This window comes from Condylura cristata, unplaced genomic scaffold (assembly GCF_000260355.1).
Source record: "Condylura cristata isolate star-nosed mole 26May11 unplaced genomic scaffold, ConCri1.0 scaffold00001, whole genome shotgun sequence".
Taxonomy (NCBI): Eukaryota; Metazoa; Chordata; class Mammalia; order Eulipotyphla; family Talpidae; genus Condylura; species Condylura cristata.
In genome coordinates this window covers 85,354,717-85,376,080 of record NW_004567102.1, presented here as the reverse complement: position 1 = coordinate 85,376,080, position 21,364 = coordinate 85,354,717, and the positions used below count along the sequence as shown (strand labels likewise).

The 21,364-nt window shown below is 53.0% G+C and overlaps 1 protein-coding gene across 4 annotated transcripts in view; it reads right to left on the bottom strand.

Annotated features, from left to right (window-relative positions):
- ARID1B (AT rich interactive domain 1B (SWI1-like)) overlaps window positions 1–21,364 on the bottom strand; it is a 301,215-nt gene that overhangs the window by 60,473 nt on the left and 219,378 nt on the right. For 3 of the 4 annotated variants that reach the window (XM_012722087.1, XM_012722073.1, XM_012722082.1), the window contains 2 exons: window positions 20,559–20,648; window positions 3,418–3,597 (listed from right to left, as the gene is read on the bottom strand). In XM_012722087.1, coding sequence (XP_012577541.1) covers window positions 3,418–3,597; window positions 20,559–20,648 — 270 coding nt within the window. The remainder of the gene's footprint in view (window positions 1–3,417; window positions 3,598–20,558; window positions 20,649–21,364) is intronic. The other variant, XM_012722079.1, reaches the window with a different exon arrangement.

Genomic DNA, 21,364 nt, shown 5'->3' with positions numbered 1-21,364 from the left:
TGGTCTCCTCTACTTGTGAATGCCCTGGAAGGAAAGCTGTTATCCGCCGTTGCTTGAAGGCAGACACATGCTATTCATAAAATGCACTGCGATCAAACATCTCTACACACGTTGGTCAACTTCACCCTCTTTGTACATCTAATAATTTAGGTATTACAGAGCTAATATATATTTCTAAAAATTTCCCCTTCTTAACTTTGTAGGAAATGTTCCCCTCAGCTGCTTTACTGTTTTTGATGGGCTCCCAAGTCTGTGTTTCTGAAATGACCCTTTCTTCCCCAGGACAAGTAGTTTGCTTGCTGGCAGTGCCGTGGATGAACAGCGCCAGCAGGGTCACCTCGGGTGCGGGGAACCATGACCAGTGACAACGCGAGCGGGCACCATGCGTCCTGGTTCCAACCATCTCCATTGCTCACCAGCTCTGGGATCGTGATGAAGCACTTAGACCTGTTTACTTATAAAATGAGGATAACGTGTTGGCTTCCCACTAATTCAGAGAATGGGGAATGCCTGAATTTGAAGGCTGGGCACCGCCACTGTATATGCAGGCACAGCCTGTCTATGGTTCTGTGCCTCAGTGGCACAATCGGTAAGAGGAGCGGTAACAGCATCGACGACAGCCAGGCTGTGTGTGGAAGTGGGTCGGAGTAACAGTGAGGCACAGAAACACAGCGACTGATTGCTATTACTAATAACAATTTGGAATAGTTGCTCCTGACAATAAAATGGTCATCAGATAAAATATTTACCAACACTGAGTGGCAAGCATTCCTCCTGGGCTCTCTCACAGCCAATCTAGAATAATATTGCTCAGCCAGTGACACAGAAGTCGAGCCGCCTGGCCTGTGTGCGTCTTGCAGGAGCGACTCCCTCCAGGGACTGAATGTGTGCTCATGGAGACGCAAGCTGGATGTCTTAGTAGTGATCTGAGTAGATAATTAATAAAAGGAAGTAAAATTATTTATCTCTAGATAGAATACGAGCTCTCTCTTCCTCGGCTTCACTGGGTTTAAAAAGACCCACGCAGGCAGACGACACAAAGCAAGAGCCCTGGCTGAGCAAGGCACCTCTGCCTCCAGCTCGGAGTTTGCTGAGGGGAGGAGAACGCAGAGGGGGCAGGGAAACGATTCTGACCGGAGTGCAGAGACCACCCTGAGCCTGATGTTAACACACGGCACCCGAAGGTCAAGCGGCCCGCAGCCTCGCAGCCCTCAGGGGAGTGTGCTGCAGGTGTCCCCCTGAGGAGGCGCCCACCACGTCCCCAAGTGAGAGGCACCGAAAATGGACATGCTCATCCCGTTTTAAGTAGTCTCTAACGCCAGCTGGACGCCTTACAAAACGAACCCTCACATGAGACCCCCCCCCCCCACCGGCTCCACCACAGTTCTCTGCAGCCGACCAGTGAGCTGCACTAACGTCAAAGGCTCCAGAGATGAAACAAAATTTAGATGCTGAGAGCAGCAGTGTTAGAAAGAACCGCCAAGGTGACAGCCTAACTTGTTCATTTTCTAGAGGAAGTTAACTCGAGAGAGTCCGCAGCTTCCCCAGCACACACGGCGGCTCGGAGGGGACAGCCCCCCAGACTCAGCACTGGACAGTCAGGACCCTTAATGTTCAGTGATCTGGAAAACAGGTGTCATTCAAAAATGGAATCTACTCTGTAGAAATCACCTTGGCTGCTTTCAGCCCAGCGGAAATCGCTTCCTGAATGCAAGCGGAATCGGAACCGTTTCCCGAGTTACTTCTAGGACTCCCAGGCTGGCTGGGCCCCGTGAGCCAGAGCAGGCAGGAGGGGAGGCTGAGGTGGAGCACAGCACCCACCGCCCGCCCCCAGGGGCACACCAGGCCCCAGAGCAGCCGTGGTAAGTCCCGGACTCCAGGTCACCCCCCGTCTGAGAACAAGGCTCGCCCATCCCAGTCACAATCTGGGCAAAGGCCCACCTTTTCTGTGCGCTTCCCAACTTGGAAGCTGCTCTCAGAACTTCCCTGAAAGTTTTCGTCTCACAAAAGCTACCGAAGCCCAGTTTAAGACACGCCACGCCGTGGGGTGCCCACGGGAGATGGAGGCACGTCCCGCTCAGCTCGGACTCAGATGGCACAGTCCTGACAATCTGGGCTCACAGGGAGCGGGCGGGGACTACTGTCCTTGGGATCTAAGCCCAGGGTGTACAGGGACAATGCCATGGTTAGCCACGCAGGGCACGGCCCGCGCCGTGGGCTCCGGCGGGGCCCGCCTCCCGCCACCTGACCACGTGCGCACGGCCAAGGCAGCAGGTACAGGCGCTGGACGCTGAGGGCGCCGAGTGTCCCTAACAGCAGAGCTGGCTGAATGTACCGTAACTAGCAGAGGAAGGCCAGGGAAACGACGGGAGTGCTGAGGGGCTTAAGTTCCCTCAGAAAGGGTCTTCAAAACCAAGACAACACCTTGGTACTCAGTCTTCAAGCTGCCGGTGTCAGGGGAGAGGCTGCTCTGGGGCCCGGCTCACAGAGCCTGGTCACCTCCGCTGGCGCCCACCACGGGCGGGCACTCAGCAGCCTCGGGAGAGCCCGTCTGAGACCGATGCAAACGTCTCCAGGCGTAACAGGCTTCCCTCAGGAGACTGGCCAGGATGGTCAGTCTCCAACCACAGCAGCTTCACCTGGGATGTTCCGGTCTTGTCAGAAGTGAGAAAGGAGGGAGCTGTGCCAGACTATGCCATTCTCTATGAGCCACCCATTGATGTCTAGTTAAAATAAATACAAAGAGGGCGCTGAATTCAAATGCCTTGCTGCCGAAAGGGACTTAGGGGGAAAACAAACAAACAAACATATATATCTCAGGTTAGAAACCTTGCTAGAAGCGTTCTGTGCTGTATAGGACAAAGCATCGGCCAACTTCCAGGCGGCAGACTGCACACTGTGCCTTCTGGCCTGCTTCCGTTTATTTCTCTGCCGTTGTCTTAGCTTCCTTCTTGAAAGATGTGTCTCCATTTCAGGGTTTGTCCTGTCTCTTAAAGCAAGGCTGGCGATGATGGGAAACAAAAGCTGCCTTGGAGCGAAGGTGATGGAGGACACCCTCTGAGACAGGGCATGGCCTCCTGGGGTCACGGAGGGGGAAGCAGAATTCAGCACCGTGAACCCCGTCTCTAATCAGAACCTTTCGAGGCCAGGATGTGTGTCTTTTTCTCAACGAGCACATCACAGCCACGAGGCTCAACCCTTCAGCCCGACTCGCGCGTGAGGTGCGCGCTCCAGGGCTGTGGGCGCTGCCAGGGACTCGCCCTGGGCTACCTATGGGCAGTGCAGGGGCCGTGGGCTTGCAGGACCCTACACACCTGTCAGGTCCCAAGCTGCTCATCACAGTATGATCCTGAGGGACCAACACAGTAACAAAACTTCTACAACCTGCTGCGATGCATTTTGGAGAAACTTCTTTACCTTGTGGTCCATACTGGCTCATCTGCGGACCGTAAGTCCCACTTGAGTTACTCTGCTGAAAGCTACTGATTCCAGGGTGCATCTGGCCTCCAGGAGAAGGATGAGGCGACATGGATGGTCCTGTCTGCTGAGGTCCATACTGAGACAGCTGAGCGTTTCTTTGTGTGCCTGCCATAAAACCTAAGTGGGAAATAAATGGAAATAGATAAATGCAGGTGACAAAAATGGGCATGGGACTGTGTGGAAGGCGGGTGCTCACAGGGGCTGCTGCCGTGAGATTTCCTTAAAGATGAAGCTGAAGACACCTCCACGCAGGCTGGAACCTGGGAGCCCGGGCTGCTCAGTCCTGACTCACTCTAAGCGCTCATTAGATTCCTGGGAGCCCTATGGCAGGAGAAGGGCATAACCCTACCTCACGGGCAGGTGTGCTCTCCAGAAAAGCAGCAGGCTGTGCTCGGACCCTTCTGTGTGAGCTCCCCAGTCCTGCAGGCTGCACACGTGTGCTTGTGTGACGTGAGCATTTGCTCATGCGGACGCCCCCCGCCTGCTCTCTCAAGCTCGGGCCAACCCTCAGCACGGGGCTGTTTTTCTCCTTGCCCCACCTCCTAGAATGTTCTTCAGCTGTTGTGGGTTCCTCCCCAACCCCTAACGTGCAGGGGCCCCGTCCATGGCCGTTTCTCGCTCGTTTCCCATCCCCGAGCTTTTCCTAACCTGCGGTCACTTTACCGGAAGCGTGGCTCCCTTCACCTCTCCCGTCCCAGCGGAACCGCGGCTCCGGGAGAGGTGTGAAGGGCACACACAGCCCCACCGAGGCGCCCTGCGTGTGGTGTGAGCGCTCGGCAGCAGCACATTCTCACACCACTAGTGACCGCGTCAGGTAAGCGGCTCGTGCACGCCGTGGGGCCGAGCACCGGGCAGCTTCTCCAGTGGCTGCAAAACCCATCTGCACGTGAGGCAGAGCTAGAGAGCCAAGGCCACCCACATGTGAGTCCAGGCCGATGGGTGCGAGTGCAGAAAGAGCCGAGAGGCACTCAGCGTGCGGCGCTCAGACCTGGACAAAGAGTAACCCTGATTCAATCAAGGCCGACAGTTAAGGAGAAGCTACCAACACGCAGCAAGATGGAAAACGATTCCCAGAAACATAGGAATTTGGGTGGGTGAGAGGTGGCTGTGCTGGGGAAGGCTCTAGAATGCTGGAGAGGGCAGCACGCGGGTGGCAGGTTTCTGCCGACTTCACAGAAGACCTGCGGCGCAGCTTTCCAAAGGAGGCTCTGAGGCTGCCCCGTGAGAGGGTGCCGGCCTGAGGTCAGCCTGGACCTGGGGTCGGACGGGGCGGGGCAGTGGCCACGGCTCACACGTCAGTGACGGAAAAGGGTCTTTACACAGCACTTCTGTCTAAAGAGAGACGGGTTACAAAGGTAAGGAGCGTTTTCCTCCTCGTTCTAGTTCCTTTATGTACGAAGATCAGCCCAGGAAATTGGGCTCAACTGCCAGCCCCCAGATGTAAATCATCAGAGCGAATGTTTGCTTTTCCAGATCTGAGAACAAACAGAAATCAGAGCACTGAAATCACTATAAATGATTGCATCTTAAAATGTTACATTAAATATTTATCTAGGGTTTACTATAAAATTCTCATGAGTTTCATACAGAGTCTTGTTTAATAACAAATGTGTTTCAACTCTGTACAGCTCATGTGGGCTTTTTTTTTTTTTTCCTTGCGAGGACAACTCTTTATTAGTTAAGGAAAACAACACAGGTTTTTTGATTAGCACTGAATTTCCCTACAGCTGGCACAGGCTCCAGGCTGAAGGACTTGGCACTTAGAGACTGAACTCCTCAGGGTAACACTGCGATGCTTTCTAAAGGTCCAGGTTTACTTAAAGGAGCTCGATTCTTACCTGGGCACATTATTTTTATTTAGTTAGTTCTTAAAAATACATATGCCACGTTCCACTTGAGCCGTCGCCTATGATCACTGATATTTTGCAGAAAACCGAGTTTGTGCAAAGACCTCAAAAGAGGTATTAAAGCTAACATTAAAGCTAACTCAACTCCCAGGTTTCAGGGCACAGTTCTTTGGGGTCTGAACCCCACCCCTTCCACAGGAAGATGGAAGCTGTGTTCCCTGTGTGTCTCTGCAATGACAGCCTTCTGAGCTGCCTGAAATCTGGTTTTGTTTCTCTGGTGAAACCCACCCTCCACTTCACTGCCAGGGCGTGGGAGGACGAAGGGACCACGTTGTCCCCCGCTTTCTGCGCTGTGATCAGAACAGCCTGGATGTGTGAGCTCAGAGTCCAGGGAGGGAGACGGCAGGTGGACAGATGCGCTGGTGCACACGGAACTGCACTGTGTGACCTGAGACGAGGCATCACCTACGTGAGCCTGTTTCCTCACCTTAAAATGAAGATGAGGTTGTTGGGAGATGAATCAACAGAAGACGCGCAAGTTCTGCATCTGCAATGTGGCATCCACGGTACCTTCCTGGCCTGTGACCCCCACGAGAGGCGGGTCTGCTGAATATCCCGCATATTCAGATTCAGTGAGAATAAACATGCCAGTGTTTGTTTCTAGATTTTAAAATTTAAGCATGTCTGTGCAGAGTCCAAGAGGTTAGGAAGAACACAGACAGCTCACCTCCCACCACTGAGTCACCAGCCGAAGGCAAAGAGGCCCTAGCAAACTCTTCCACGGGCATTTTATCATTTGCATCAGACCCTGTATTTCTCTTATCATACATTGGACATTTAGCAGAAGCTCAGCAAGGAGGTGGCTCAGAGCGACCTTCCTTCTCTGGAAGCTCAGAAAGGAGACACAAGCAATTACAATTAAATGCCAGCGGGAATCTGATGAAAAGCTGTCCATCACAGATTTAACTGCACTTTAAAAGGCGACAGAATATTGTCTTAATCTAAACAAAGTGATGGAAAATTAGAAAGTCCAGCTAAAAAAGGAGCGCTTCTGCTTTCTACCCGAGACAGAAGTTGCTTGGGCCAGTCTGTCCACCTGATGGGGTGTGGGATAAACAAGAGACGACACACAGCACAGAGTGCCCGGGACACGGTGAGTGTCTGCACATCAACCAGCTCTTCCTACGCGTAACGTGCAAGCAGTGGACACAGGAGAGGCCACCAGCCGGGGCAGCAGCTGGAGCGCAGTGTCCGGCCGGCCGCCCACGCGGACCACGCGGGCTCAGGGTCTCACCTATGCAACGGGCGGGGAAAGGCTCCAGGAAGCTGCGGGCGAGCTCGTTGCAGTTCTCTGGGATGCGCGAAACACTCTTTGCTCCTAAGAGAACTCTAAACCGGGTGTGTAATTTCCAGGGCTATTTATTTGGTGTGTTCTTTCTTTTGGTTTCACATTTATGAACAAGATATTAAATGTTCCCTAAAATCAAATCTCAATCACCAATGTGCTACACATTCATGGTGACACATTTGCTCCTTCTAGAAGGTGACTATGAATTGGCAACCCGTCATGCAGTTTCTGAATAGAAGAACTGGAAGCTGAAAGAATGAAGCTGTTTTTTTTTTTTTTGGGGGGGGGCGTGAAATTTTTCTAGGTAAAAGTCATCTGAGTATGAAAACCCAACTTTCTAGTAAGGAAAATTTAGAAAATATAAAATGAAAATTCTATACATTTATAAAAATAGGTTGAAGTACTAGGTGGAATTATATGTCTCTAGCAGGTATCTCGCAAGGCAAAATTCCAACTTTGAAAAGAACGATTGAGTTAATTAGTACTGACATTATGTAAGAGTGCCTGAAAAATCTTAGGAATGTCAACGGAAAATACACACATACATTCTATTCATAACCTAAATCCATAGGTGGTTTATCTACATGATCACTGTTATTTCTGAGTCCGTGGCTGGCTGTGTAAACAGTCACAAATACTCGCACCTCTACGTCTGATTTGAAGGACCAGGCGTGCTTTTTTAGTAGAGCAGAAGTGATGTTCTAGAGAGAAGGTTGCGTGTGTAGCTGGTGGGGGCGGGGTGACGGCCGCTGTGGCCAGAGTGGCCTCCCACCTCGCAGGGGACCGGGAACTCCTACTCTGGCTCGCACTGCTGTTCTGAGAGTCAGGTGAGAAAAACGTGTGTGGAAGTGCTTTCTAAACTGGAAAATGCCAGAAAGGAGCCGTACAAAGGCATCACTACTGCCTTCTGAGGGGTGCTCCAGGCGCGTCACTCACCGTGTGAGTCCCGATTTGAGCCATCAAACAGGTGACTTAATCCACACCAGCATGACACTCCCAGCATGCGCCAACTTTACTCTGGCATTTGCGGAACCGCGGCAAGAACGAAGGCGTCAGAGAAACCCACAGTAGGCTCCTGGTCCTTGAGGCCCCGCAGCCCATCAGCAGGCAGAGCTGGGAGTCCACAGGCCCGAGCAGCTGAGCTGGGAGTCAGGTGCTGGGCCCGTGCGCGTAAGAGACCACGCCTGTCTTCGAGGAGCTTTCGTTTGAATGGGGGAAACAGACACCACTTAAATGGGGGAAAATGAGGACGTGGTGAAGGAAGAGCCAGGTGCGTTCGGCCTGCATGGGGAGTCTTCCCGGAAGAAGTCCAGGGAAGGCGACTCGGCCACCGTGGGCCCCCCACTAGCAGGCTGCGTTGGCCAACGGGACTCGCCCCAGATGCCCACAGACACGGGAGAGGAGTGACCAGTGAGTGGCTGTTCCCGGAAGCGAAGACCCGGCGTGGCTGAGTCCCAGAGGCCGGGGGCCTTTCGTCTCGCCAGCTCTTCTGATCGGGGTTCCCTGTGTTACCCCTTCTCCAGGCCTTGCCCTTGGCCTGACGTCAACAGCCTCCTTCCACCGCAGGCCAGGACAGCACGGCCTCCCACCCTGGGCCACTCGGATGCCCCGTCTGCCCCTCTGGAAGAAGGAAATCTGCCCTCAAGGTTCAGTGCCGTCCCGAGGTCTGAAGACCGTCCTTCCCTCGCCCCTCCGTCAAGTGTTTGTTCAAACCACCGACATTTACTAGAGGTTGCTTGACCGAATCACAGACACATTTCTTAGCTCAGCTCAGCACAGTCTTTTCCGACGACGGCCCTGACCTCATTCACTGCGGCGGGTCTGCGGCCCTGGGTCTCTGCCCGGGCCTCGGCCACGTCGCCTCCTGTGCCAGGCAGCGGCCGCGGGCCCAGTGCCCACGCAAGGCCCACACGTGGGGTCAGCAGCGCCCCTGTGCCAACTCCGTCACACCGCACAGCGACCATGAAGACACAGAGGCTCCCAGAATCCGCTGAGGCCACTTTCCAGCACGTTTTACCACAGTTTGTTGCTAAATACATTTGATGTCACCCTCCAACAGCTGTGCGTGAGCACGACTGTTTATACAGTCGCACGGGCACGCTCCGCGGGCCTCAGCCTCCCCTCCACTCCTATGTGCCGCACACTGGCCGCTCACATTTCCTGCACAACCACCAACCACCCACGGGGCAGCCTGAGGACAGAGCTGGCGCGTGTCCTCACTGAGTGCCGTCTTCACGTCGCTCCGAGGCTGCCTCGTAGCTGGCGATCCCCCCCTGTACCCCCCGTCCCCCCTGTGTGGCCCCCTGCTCCCGCAGGCCCCTCGGCTCTGGAGAAGCAGGCACTTCAGGTGCGTGGGGCGGTCAGCTGAGGCAGAGCGGTTCGGCGCTGCTGACCTTGGCGGCCGCTGCGCCCAACACCCCCACACCGCGCCCCGAGGCGTCGGATGCTCTCTTCTCATCTCTTCTCATCTCTTCTCAGGAGGACAAGGGGCCTGGCCTGCTTGGGAGCAAGCACATCATCTCGCTGAGCAAGAACACACCGTTACTCGGAGCCCGTTTACTTTTACTGGAGGAGCAGCTTCCGGAGACGGCTGGCTCCTCACCTCCTAGTTATCGCCCCAGAATCATCTCTGGGAGAAGCAGGCAGCTGGCCCAGCTGACAGCAGGGGAGCGAAGAGCGGAGAGCAGGGCTGCTGCATCACCCCCACATCTGCCCGGGGAGGTCACTGTGCCCGCCTCTCCACTGTCCCGCCAGGCGAGATTCTGGCCTCACCACCGACAGGCCATCTCAGACAAGGTCTCTACTAGCGAAGCCTGTTTCCTTCTCTGAGAAACGTGGCTGAGAACTGGCGCCCGCCCCAGCCTGTACGTGTTACATGACGCGTCCGGCTCCCGCCTGCACGCAGGACAGAGGCACGGCATGTGACACTTATTATTATTCATGAGGCTTTGAAGACAACCCATCATTTATTTCCTGTCTGAATGACTCCAAGTTTCCAACGAGCCTCCCGTGCCAGGCTCCCTACAAACCATTCACCACAGTAACGCCAGGAAGTGCCGCAGGGCCCGAACTGGTTCGCCCACCCAGGCAACCATGCCGCCCCCTGCCCCTGGCCTCCTGCAGCTACCTGGCAAACAGCCGTAGCCTTCCCAGGGGGCCTCCTCACAGGCCCCTCCTGCTCCCCAACAGCACGACCCCCAGTTTCCTCACTCAGCTGACTCTCCAGAAAGCACGGCCCCTTTTCCAGAGAGCCAGTTCCAGAAACAATTGGCGGCCATATTATTTGGCTCGGAAAACCCAGCCTGTCAGGTTGAGGACACTCAGCCAACAGCTACAGGACTGATTAGCTCTGAGTGGAAGAGACACAGTGGGCACACCTCCTGATCGGGCAGGTTCCCCCGAGTCTGCCCATTAGAAAAGAGAGGGAGTCAAGATCCCTGTGGAGCGCCTGCACAGACCGTTCCAGCGAAGAGCAGGGGGTGTGACGTTTCCCGCCAGAGGGCAAGCCGCAAGGCGACTAGCTCTGTGAGCATCTGTACAACAGATCAATCAACCCTTTAGGGCTTTTAGTGTTTTTTGGGGGGAGCGTGTTTAAAAGGACACGGTCCCCTGAAACAAGATGACCACTGTCCTGCTCGCCGTACGACCCGAGCTCTGGCTTGTTTCCTCCACGGGGAAGACGCTCACAACCTGCCCTACGGTTTATCCCAAAAGCAAGTGAGAAACGTCGACACACTCTGGTCAGCCCGCACGCCACAGCCGACGTAAGCACTGGCTGAAGAGAGGTGCGCAGATGCCCCGGCCTGCGTTCCCCAGGCCGCCGCTGTCCTCTCACAGGCAGGTAAGGAGCGCCAGGTCTTAGAAGAAACTTACTACCAGGAAGCCGGGTGTTAACGATTAAACCAAGAACACGCTTTTCTCAACACACACAGATTACTTCATTGCTACCTTGGAAACTGGCCGAAAGTGGAATCAGCATTTTGGAAATGTTTCCCTGGATCATCATTAGGGGGGGTTTAGACCTTTAAAATGAGTTCTTTAACCTGGTACTCCTTATAGTTTTTTTTTTTTTTTTTAAAGATTCATCCATTTGTGCATACAGAACTGGGGTACAGGCCAGAGGCTCAGGGGCGGCGAGAGGCTTCACCAGAGACAGAGTGGGGAGCAGAACAGGCAGATTGACGAAGTACACTGCTGAGGGGAGCAGCGGGCGGGTCAGGAGAGGTCTGCCATGCCCTGTGGTCACCTCTGGGCAGGTGGGGATCGAACTCCTGCGGAAGCGGCTTTAGCTTCTCAGTGCTGTGCTTTAACCCGCTGCGCCACCAGGGACGGCCCCTTATAGTTTTTTAGGGTGCTTTACCTGGTTCATAATATTCTTTATAAGGTTCCATGTTTTGTAAGATTCTCTTATCTGGAAAATACAAAAGAAAGATCCAGAGTGTGGTCTAAGTCTGAGTGGATCAAGAAAAACCTTGACAGCAAACGATATATATGGTCGGGACACACACACTACACTCTCCACTTCAGACAGGAGCTGTCCCAGGACACTGTCCACAGGAGGGGAGAGGAACATTCTTCACCAGCAAGACAGGGCTAGCGCTGATCTCCAGATCAGAAAGACTCAACACTAGGAACGGCATTTACCTGAAGCACACCCAAACCGGCCACGGGGGTTCTCAGCACAGATCTCGGCGCGCACAAGCTGAGCCTAGTCAAGCAACACGGCAAATTCCACAACGCAAGAGGCTAAATCCTGCGGGGACAGGCAGAGCTAGGGTCTGGGCGCCCAGTGTGACAGAGGAGGCAGGAGGGAGGGTCGGGGAGGAAGGCCTGCGCGGGGCCCAGACCAGCCTCGGGGGGCTGCGGAGCGGTGGGGTGGGTGGGGCGACGCCAGGCCCAGGTCCCAGAGGCCCAAAGCCGCCCACCTCAGCCGCACACACTCCTGGCATCTGTTAACGTCCACCGAGAAGTGCCTGGTGTTTTCCAGCCAGTTTGGTAAAAGCTGCGCCCCCGCGTGTGAGGGGAGGCGCCGTCACCCCCAGATCTCCGAATTCCAGGCCGACGGCGGTTCCCCTTCACAAACAGGGACCTGACGCCGCTGGAAAGAACGCGATTTTAAGAAGATATTCTCGCGCGTGTCCATGTCTTCGGGGTTTAAGCGCCTCGTCCCTCACAGGGGCTGCGGAGGGAGACTGCCGGGAGGAGCCTCGAGGCGCACCGTGCCGCAGCGGGCTCCGGACGCCTCCCCGCCTCGGAGGGACCCCAGAGCCTGCCAGCTCCTGGCAGCACCCATCACTGGGTGGGGTGGGGTGCGCTGGGGGCAAAACACCGCGTCTCTCCTCCAGCAATTGAGTCTAGAGGCACATGGCCACCCGAGTCGAGCCGAAGATGCCCGTCTGTCTGTCACCACGCGCCAGAAAAAGCAAGGAAGTGGCTTTTCAGGCTTCCAGGCATCCTTCTTGTCCGCACAGGGCTTTGCAATTTGTCGCTTTCAACCCCAAAGTCGCATTTGAGCATGAGGCAACAAATGCACGGGGCACCCCAAACCTCAGTGATAACTGTCTCAGGTCTCAAAACCAGTCACTAGTAAAGCAAGCTCGCACCTAAGTCGAGACCTGCTGGTTCCCGCGCAGGGCGAGCAGCAGGCGCCGGAGCTGGGAAGGGAACAGCCCCCGAGAGCTGGGGGGGCAGGATTGCACTGCCACCCACCTTGGCCTGAGCGCTCCCCTGGGGGTGGAGGTGCCCAGGACAGGGAGACGCCTTTCGTCTGTCCACCCAGAGGTCGTGGACACAAGGGACTTCTAGCTGCCAGGCTGCTGCGGACCCGAGGTCATTAAGGACAGATGGGGAGTCTATGCCGGGCGAGGTGGGCATGGAGAGAAGGGTTACATAAAGACCCCAAGGAGGCTCAGTGGCAGGGGCCACGGTGAGATGGTACAGGCAGGACCAGAGAGAACGGCAGGGGCAGGACAGAGGGGCCTGGTCGCCAAGCTGACCCAGACAACCGTCCTCTGAAGACAGCTTTTGTGAAAGGACCGATCCCTCTACACAGTGGCCCAGGGCTTTCCTGAATGCGGCACAGACTGAGACGCAGGAAGCCCTGGGGCCGTGGTGTTACCCGTGGCCTGGACACGTGGGAAGGGGGCTATGGGAGCCATCCCTGGAGAGGGCAGATGTGATGGCTCCAGCTCCTGGCTTGGGGACGTGGGCAGGCGACCAGCTTTCACTGACAGGCCCAGCAGGCCCAGGAGAAGGCAGGTTGCCATAAATAAGTGCACGCCAGACACAAAGCTGAAGTCACCTAAGATCCAGATGTGCTGAAATACTTTCACTGAACTATAATGAGCCAATTACAAATGAGTGTTAACTAATAAAAGCAAGCTTTAATGGGCAATTCAAAAGAAATTGTTGCATCAAACAAAAGTAACCAAACTGTGCTTCTTTTAAAGTGTTGTAAAGTCTCAACCGGTGACTCCTCACGGAACATAAACTGACTTGTATGTGCGTGCTGCTTGCTTTCCCAGCTGTCTGGTGAACGGATCCTGACGGGGACTTTTACAGGAGTTTACCGCGAAGCCCCGGCGTCAGCCCCAGGCCTTCGCTTCCTTCTTGACCGGCCGCGAGGGTTTGCTCTGCCATCCGGCCCAGAGGCAGAGTTCTGGGGCCGAAGAAATTAGAAACAGCTTTCTGGATAGTCTCTCTTGTATATAACCTCCCATTTGAGTTTATTTTCATCTGTCACAGATTATAAAAAAGGATCCTCAATTAAGAGCAGCGGCTAAATTAATTGCATCTGGGGGTGGGGGGCAGAACGGTCACAAGAGCCTGAACCCCGGCCCTGGGACAGGCAGCGGCATCAGCACCACTTTGTGGGGGGGAGGTGGTGGCACGGGCTGGCAGGCAGCTGTGCTGTCTGTTCGTGTGCCCACACGCCAGTGATAAGAGCGCCTCCCAGGTAGAAGAAATGAGAAAGGTCAATTAAGAGAACGTTTTCTGAAACCAGGGCACCCTCGACACAGATTTACTGTTAACCTAAAACCGAGCCTACAGGCACGAGGAACAAAACAGTGTCTGGAGTCTGCAAAAATAGAAAAAAAAAATTCAGTGCCACTTCCTACTCCTTATCAGTTATCTTGGTGGTCTTGCTTCATGAAGCACCTACATGTTAGCTTGTTCCTGCCAACTAAAGAGTTAGGTTCTTTAAGACACTCAAGAAAATTTTGAGCTAACTTTTCGTGTGAATGTCACTGTGAAACCAAGCAGCAGCACGAAAAGTCTGTCTAGGTTTTTACTGTTTCCAGCTAGAGATGCCTGGGCTATACAGGACAGCGGTGCAGGTGGCCTTGGGACAATTCACTCAGTGACAAACTTTACAAGGCCTTGGGCGTGGACTGGCATCGTGCCTAAGGGCGGTAGGACTGGGCCTGCAGGGCGGAACAGGGAGCTGTTCATCTGGGCAAGATCAAAATGCCTACAGAATTTTTATTCTCTGTGTCTACAGGATTTTATTCTGTGTGATAGTGAATGACTGATAGTGGTAAAACTGAAATAAACACTGTTAATGTGTTTAAGTGAAATGTTCTTAATTTAAGAATAAGAACTGTTTCATTTGATTGTTCTGGGCTTTAAAGGGATTTGAAACTTCTGAATTGGGCCCGGGGTGGGATTATTTTCTGTCATCTGCTGTAGCACAGGTGCAGAGCGTGACCTTGGCTCAGCCTTGCCTCTAGAGCTCAGTCCAACTTGCAAGAAGACACTAGCTTGATTTTAAAAGATCTTTTTTCAGCCCTCCCTGGTAGTGCAGTTGGTTAAAGTGCAGCACTGCAAGCAAGCTGCAGCTTACTTCAGTGTGAGTTCGATCCCCAGCCCCGGAGGTGACCCACATGGCGTGGCAGACCTCTCCTGTCTTCCTCACTGCTCTCCTCAGCAGTGTACTTTGTCAGTCTGCCTGTTCTGCTCTGCACTCTGTCTCTGGTGAATCCTCTCACCACCCCTCCACCTCTGGCTTGTACCCCAGTTCTGTATGCATAAATATATAAATCTTTACAAAAAAAAAAAAGAGATCTCTTTTCTTGCCCTTGACATTAAAAAACAAGAGAAAGATTTGCCCTAAGTAAACAGAAAGTGGCTAGAAATGTGATAAGGAATTCTATTCAGACTTTAAAGAGAATCTAAAACACTAGTAAAGAGTAGGAGTTAAGTTATCCCAAGGTAGCTCACATTTGGGGTTGACTGCAGAAGAAAGTTTAAGAATAATGAAGACATTCTATTCAATCTACAAAAGTATGAAAGCTGAAAACCTCATACTTTCACGGTATAGAAATTCTGACTCGCCTTTTTGTGACAGTGCACAAAGGAACATCTAAACACCACTCAACGGCAGCGTCATTTTTCTGGATAACGGCATTATGCACAATAAAAATACAGCCACAGGTGTTTCACCACAGTGAGGACCATTCGCTTCTCCCTCGACCCAGCTGTCATGAAGCCTGGGTCTGGCTGCATAACACACTCAGGATCTAAGAGAGCAAGAGGTTTTCACTTCTCCTGGTCCTGCCACTGGAGAGCAAACGCACGACCTGGGTTGCCTGACCGGGGGCCCGAGGCAGCAGAGGCCGTATGCTTTAAACTCTGCTGCAGTGGGGCTGGAGCGGGGGGCCCAGTGAAGTCATCACGTAGCAGATGACCATGAGGGTGTTATTCAGTAATTCTGGAAGGTTTCACCCAGGGCACCTCCGAGCAATCTGACGGCAAAGGACGGTGCTGAGGAACCGCCTCTCGAAGCAGAATCCATTTCCCGGGACGGCGCAGTCCGGCAGCGTCGGTCCGAATCCAAAAGGGAAAATTCTTAGTGGACCTGCTTTCAGCATCTCTCAAGGACTAATTAAATCCTCATTACCACCTTCTAATTATTCAAATCCCGTGGGATTGTAGGCAGGAAGTCCTTGCTGGCACACTACATGGAAAGGGTTAAGGAACCGCTGTTGATGTTGAGACTCCAGACCCAGGGCAGACCTTCAGAAAACCACCAGCATTAACGTGAATATTTAAGTAGACACCACTGTGAAAATTCAAAGGAAATTCAATTAAAAGGTTTAAAAAAATTAATTCTGACCTCTCCACATCTGTCCAAATAAATAAGCCTTCTTAAAACGTTTTCACCTAATTGCTAATCCAATAAATGAGAAAGGCCTTTGCTAGTTTCATTAAGCTTACCATTTTACAGGGGTTAAAAATGCAATCATTTTAATGTTAATACGATTACACTTATCTGTCTACTCAGATGACTGTTCATACCCCGGCAAGCCCTCTTGGAAACAGTGCAACCCATTAAAATGCCATTTCCTATTGCTCTGTCCAAATTTTAAGAAATATAAGTTAAAGATGAAGAAGCACGGGTAAGCTAGTAGAAACTTGCTAGCGATCATTTGCTTGAAAAGTTTACTCTGGTATTGTAAGAGTTCCTTAGCTGCTCCCGCAATGCCTGCTGCTCCTTGGCTTTTTGGTGCGGTGCTTTAAGAGCAATTATATTGTCATTCGATGAGGTCTACAAGGAAAGGATCTGGTTTAAAGTAAAAATCAACAGCCAATGTGTTACAGACTACTAAAGTTTTGACCTTTTTCTTCTAAATTTGGTCTGTAACCAAGGAGTCACAGCTAGGAAAGCTGGAGACGTCTTCTGGAGAAGCTGCAGCACCGTCTTAGATGCAGGGCACAAACCAGCTTGGTGTCGAGAGGCCGGGCAGCCCCACGCAGGGAAGAGGCCAGCGGCTCCACAGAGCACCCTGCCCATGGCACCACAGTGCCACTTTCCGGGCACTTTGCATAAGGCTTTTCGCAGACGGGAAGCGCGGTGCCCCGAGCAGCTATTTCCACTACGTGCAGTGTGGGGCGGCGGGCTGATGGCTGACGCCGCCTGGCCAACTTGGCAGCAGCCCACCTGGTAAGTGTGGGACCGCAGAGGGCAGGGCGCGGAGCTCACGAGGACACAGCCCCGGGGAGGCCTGGCAGCCGCCGGCCGCCAACCTCAGGACGGCCTACGGGTTGCAGACTTCTCTGAAGCAGACTATGCAGCCGATGCACTGGCGTTCTTCCTGAATGGGGACACGGGGACAGGAAGGGGCGGCTGCAGAGCAGGAGGCTGGCTTCAGGCGCCTGGACAGCACGGCAGTGCTCAGCACCGCGCACCCCGGGAGGCCCGGGAAGGCACCAGCGCACGGCCCCTCAAAAGACAGGGAGGCCGTGACTCTCGCTCTGTGCAGGTGGCTCTGGGCAAGTGTGTGTCTAGATTCTTAGCAACTAGCGGCAATCTATGTCCTACGCGCACATTACAGAACACGCATGCAATTATGGGCTCATCTGCTCTTATCTGACTCACATCTTTTAACAAAATACGTAGAACGGTCTGCTCCACCTGGGTGTTTTTAGAGTTTGGCAGGGCAGACACTAAATCCTGATTGGTCTATCTGAGTCCATGGATTCTGAGAAGGAGCACGTTCTTACATCAGAGGCTAACTGATCAATACACATTTTTCTCTCGAATGCTTTCATTATTTCTCTAAATAAGAGGGGAAGTATATTGACTGAAAAAGGTATAAATAAAGTTAAATTACTTTTAATATATGGAGTCAACATGGGAATTTCCTAGCAAGTGTTTTCTTAGATCTACTTTGCACCATATACACTGTTAGCAAACATCAAATCATGGTAAAACAAATTAAAAAATGCTTTTATTACTGTACCAAAGCACTAAGATGATGGCACCATTTGCCACTAAAGCACCTTAGCAGACAAATAAATGTCACCAGGAGCTCAGATTTCCTACTAGATTTTAAGGAAAGACAAAGCCAATGAACAAGCCCCTGCTGGGCCTCCCTGGTGGTCTTGCAGCTGAGTCTCAGTGCTGCCGGCTGTCACCTCTCTGGCCTGAGTCTGATCCAGGCAGGGAGTGGCCCAGGTGGCCCAGCAAAACCCTCCTGTCTCCCCGCTGCTCCTCAGCAGTGGGTTTCAGTGGATCCACCTGTTCTGCTCCCCACCCTGTCTCTGGGGAATCCTCTCACTCCTCTACCTCTGGCCTAAGAAGAAAAAAAGAAAAATCCCTACTACCCACTTTTAGAGATTTAGCTCACAAAAGGCAAAGTGGCTCCTACACTCACTTTCCCTTTCGGGGAACGGCCCCCACTCACAGGAGACAGCACCTTGTCTCCAGCAGGGTTGCTCGAAGACCACCAGGGCCACACTCACAAACTCAGACGTAGCAGATTAAAAAATGTATGGTCGCTAGAGGACCACCAGACAGTCCTGCGCCACCACCAGCCCCACGCCATGTGCAGCAGGAGGCGAGGAAGAAAACCCGAAGGGCCGTTTCGCAAGGGGCAGAGGAGACCGCACTAGATTCCGCTCTGAAGTCGGTTTCATTTCAGTTATTATAAGTTTAATTTAACGGAGTTTCCTCATTGCATCCTTCACATTTGGTTTTCTTTGTTTCCAATTTTTTTTTCCTACAAGAACTGGGGTATGGGCCAGAGACAGAGAGGGGCACGAACAGGCAGATGTGCTGAGGGGAGCAGCGGGAGACAGGAGGTCTGCTGTGCCCGTGGGTCCCTCCCTGGCTGGGGATGGCACTCCTGCTGCAGGGCTGTGGCCGGCTCCACAGCTCCACAGTGCTGTGCTTTTACCTGCTGCACCACCAGGAGAGCTCAGGCTTCCAGTCTCTTAAACGGCCATGAGGAGGAGCTGGGCCAGCGCGGCGGGGCCCAGGAAGACCGACTCGCTGCGGCTCGGAGTAACTGAGGCGGGCCTGTAGGGCCTCTCATCTCACGTGCTCGTAAACGGAGCAGGATTCCACAGGCGGGACCCTGGCCCAGGAGGTGCTCAGGGGAACAACAGAGCCCTTCATCCGACACTGCGTCTGGCCTGAGAAGCACCTGCAGGACAATTTCTTTCTATCTGTTCTCCCCTCTCTGGCCCGGGGACACAGTGCAGACGCACTGGCGCCCAAGGAGCGGGTGACTGGAACCCGTGGCCAGGCCGGCTCCCCCTGAATCGCTCTGTCGCCGGCCAGTCCGAGCCGCGGGCGTGCGCTGGAGTCAGCAGTTGAGAGGTGGGAGGCCCGTGCGACGCAGGAGGCCCAGGGGCTCGGAGGACAGAGCGCACACCGTGCGGCTCTAGACCACCAGGGCTGCAGTCCTGCGCCAGCACCGTCTCAGGGCGCCGGACTCGCAGAGGTGTGGGTTCTCCATGCCCCCACCCACCTCAGACCTGCTGAGCCAGAAACCTGCTTGCCTAAGTTTTCCAGGTGATTCTCCTGTTCTCCAAAGTTTGAAAACCATTAACTAGCCCATTATTAAAACACATTACAGTATCTTGATAAGGAAATCCAAACTCTAATTATACCTTGATTTATCATTAAGGACTTGAACATGTCCTTAATGCATTAGGATATGAAAATTGTTTCAGCCCCAGTGAACATTCACTTCAACACGAATGATGTGCAGATAAGGCTAACCCACCCATCTGTCCTTCCATTGGTGCTTCCTTTCTTTCTTTTTAAAGATTTACTTTACTTATCTATGTACACAGAACTGGGGTGCAGACTAGAGGTGCAGGGGCGGTGAGAGGACTCATCAGAGACAGAGTGGGGAGCAAAACAGGCCGATGGATGAAGTACACTGCTGAGGGGAGCAGTGGAGAGACAGGAGAGGTCTGCTGTGCCCTGTGGTCACCTCCAGGCTGGGGATGAACTCGCATTGAAGCGGCTGTGGCCAGCTTCGCAGTCTTGTGTCCTAACCCGCTGCGCCCCAGGGGGAGCCAGGTGCTTACTTTCTAAATAATGTCCTGCTGAGAGTTTGACATGGCCAATGACTCAAACTCTATAGTCCACTTAGAGGAGAATCACTCGATGATTCACATAGAAATAATAACCAACGTGAGGGGTCAGGAACTTAAACAGCAGCTATCACGCTGCCAGTGTTCACCTTCTGGGCGGGGTGGGGGAGGAGCTGAGGAGGGTGGGACCTCCCGTGGGGCGGGTGGCAGCAAGCCTGACTCACAGGCCTCAGGAGAGCCCTGGCATCGTGGCAGATGGTGAGCAGGACTGTAAGCCCTGGTCTACACTGACCTGGATGGAAATCGCCACAGCCACCGACAGAAGTGGCTTAATTATTGAGGGGAGAAAGAAGACAGAGACAAGCGAATGAAGGCCGATGGCCCCGACAGGGCAGTCACCGGTAGAGTCATGCACAGAGCTGGGCTAAAGGCCAAAGCATCGCAGGCGCAGGACAGCCTGAATGTCATCGGCTGCAGGGAAAACCCGCACTTTTTCTGGCTCAGGCGTTAATTAGCTGCTGAGAACGAGGACATTATACACGACCTCAACGGGCCTCTGTGCTTTTACTGTAAATTGAGGTGACTGGATTCTCTGATCCTTGAGAATTGCTCCAGTTCCAAGATTCTAGCTTTCTCATACAAGGTCTTATTACGTGTTGAAACTTCTCTATTAAAGATCACGGGACAAGTCACTGATCAAACCTGAGAAACACACCCACAAGCTAGAGCCCGCTGCATCAGGCCCCTGTCCAAGTGGGGTCATTAACGGCCACGTCCACAGCAACTGTCACACTGCAGTCATGGGTAAACCATGCCTCAGGGTGCCACGTGGGCCTGACACTCTGTGGGTCTGAATGTCATCCAATGTGAGAAAACAGCCTTCTTTTCCACATTTGCTGTTACATGTAAGTTCTTGTGTGTTTCTTTCATCTGATGAGGAAACATGATATTCTTGAAAAATGATTTATTAGGAGACGCACAGGTAAGCAAATTTCACAGAAGCCTTGCATACTGAAACACAAAGGTAGATAATAAGATAGGATCTGGAGACTAACCTCTTTCCTGCGGCATTGGAGACTGGCTCAAGGCAGGGTGGGAACTGGATTCTGACTGGCTCCCAGGTGGCTGAGGAGGCATCTGACTGCCTGGAAGACACAGGAGGGAGGCGGGGCGGGGCCCTTTGCGTTATTACTGCGATGTGCAAAACCAAGACAGCGACATTGACTCAACTTTACGCATCACCAAAGGTGCAGCCCCACTCAGAAAAGACAGTTCAAAGTGCGCTACTTCACCCTTTTCGGTCAAATCAAATGAAGAAGCACGCACAGGTGTGCTCAGCAAAAGACCTGGGAAAAGTCGGTGCTTTACTGAGCTCCCAAGCTCACCTGTAGCTGGAGTCTCCTGACTCGCATGTCAGTGCAGAGACAGGAACTCCAAGCGCGTGACCGAAACTCAGCAGAGTTTGTGTAGTCTCTGAGCGGGCAGGCACGCACGCACGGTGTCCAGCAGGCATACAGTGGTCATTTTATTAATATAGCAACATCAACCCATTTCTTAAAAAACCTCCATAAGGTTCCTCAAACTGCTAAACATGGAGCTTCCCTATGACCCAGCAATCCCACTCCTAGGTATCTACCCAAAAGACACAAAAACACTGATTGAAAAAGATACCTGCACCCCCATGTTTATTGCTGCTTTATTTACAATTGGAAAAACATGGAAGCAGCCCAAGTGCCCAAAAGTAGATGACTGGATTAGAAAGATGTGGTACATATATACAATGGAATATTACTCAGCAACCAAAAAAGAAACATGTCTTTTGCAGCAACTTGGATGGAGCTGGAAAAGATCATGCTCAGTG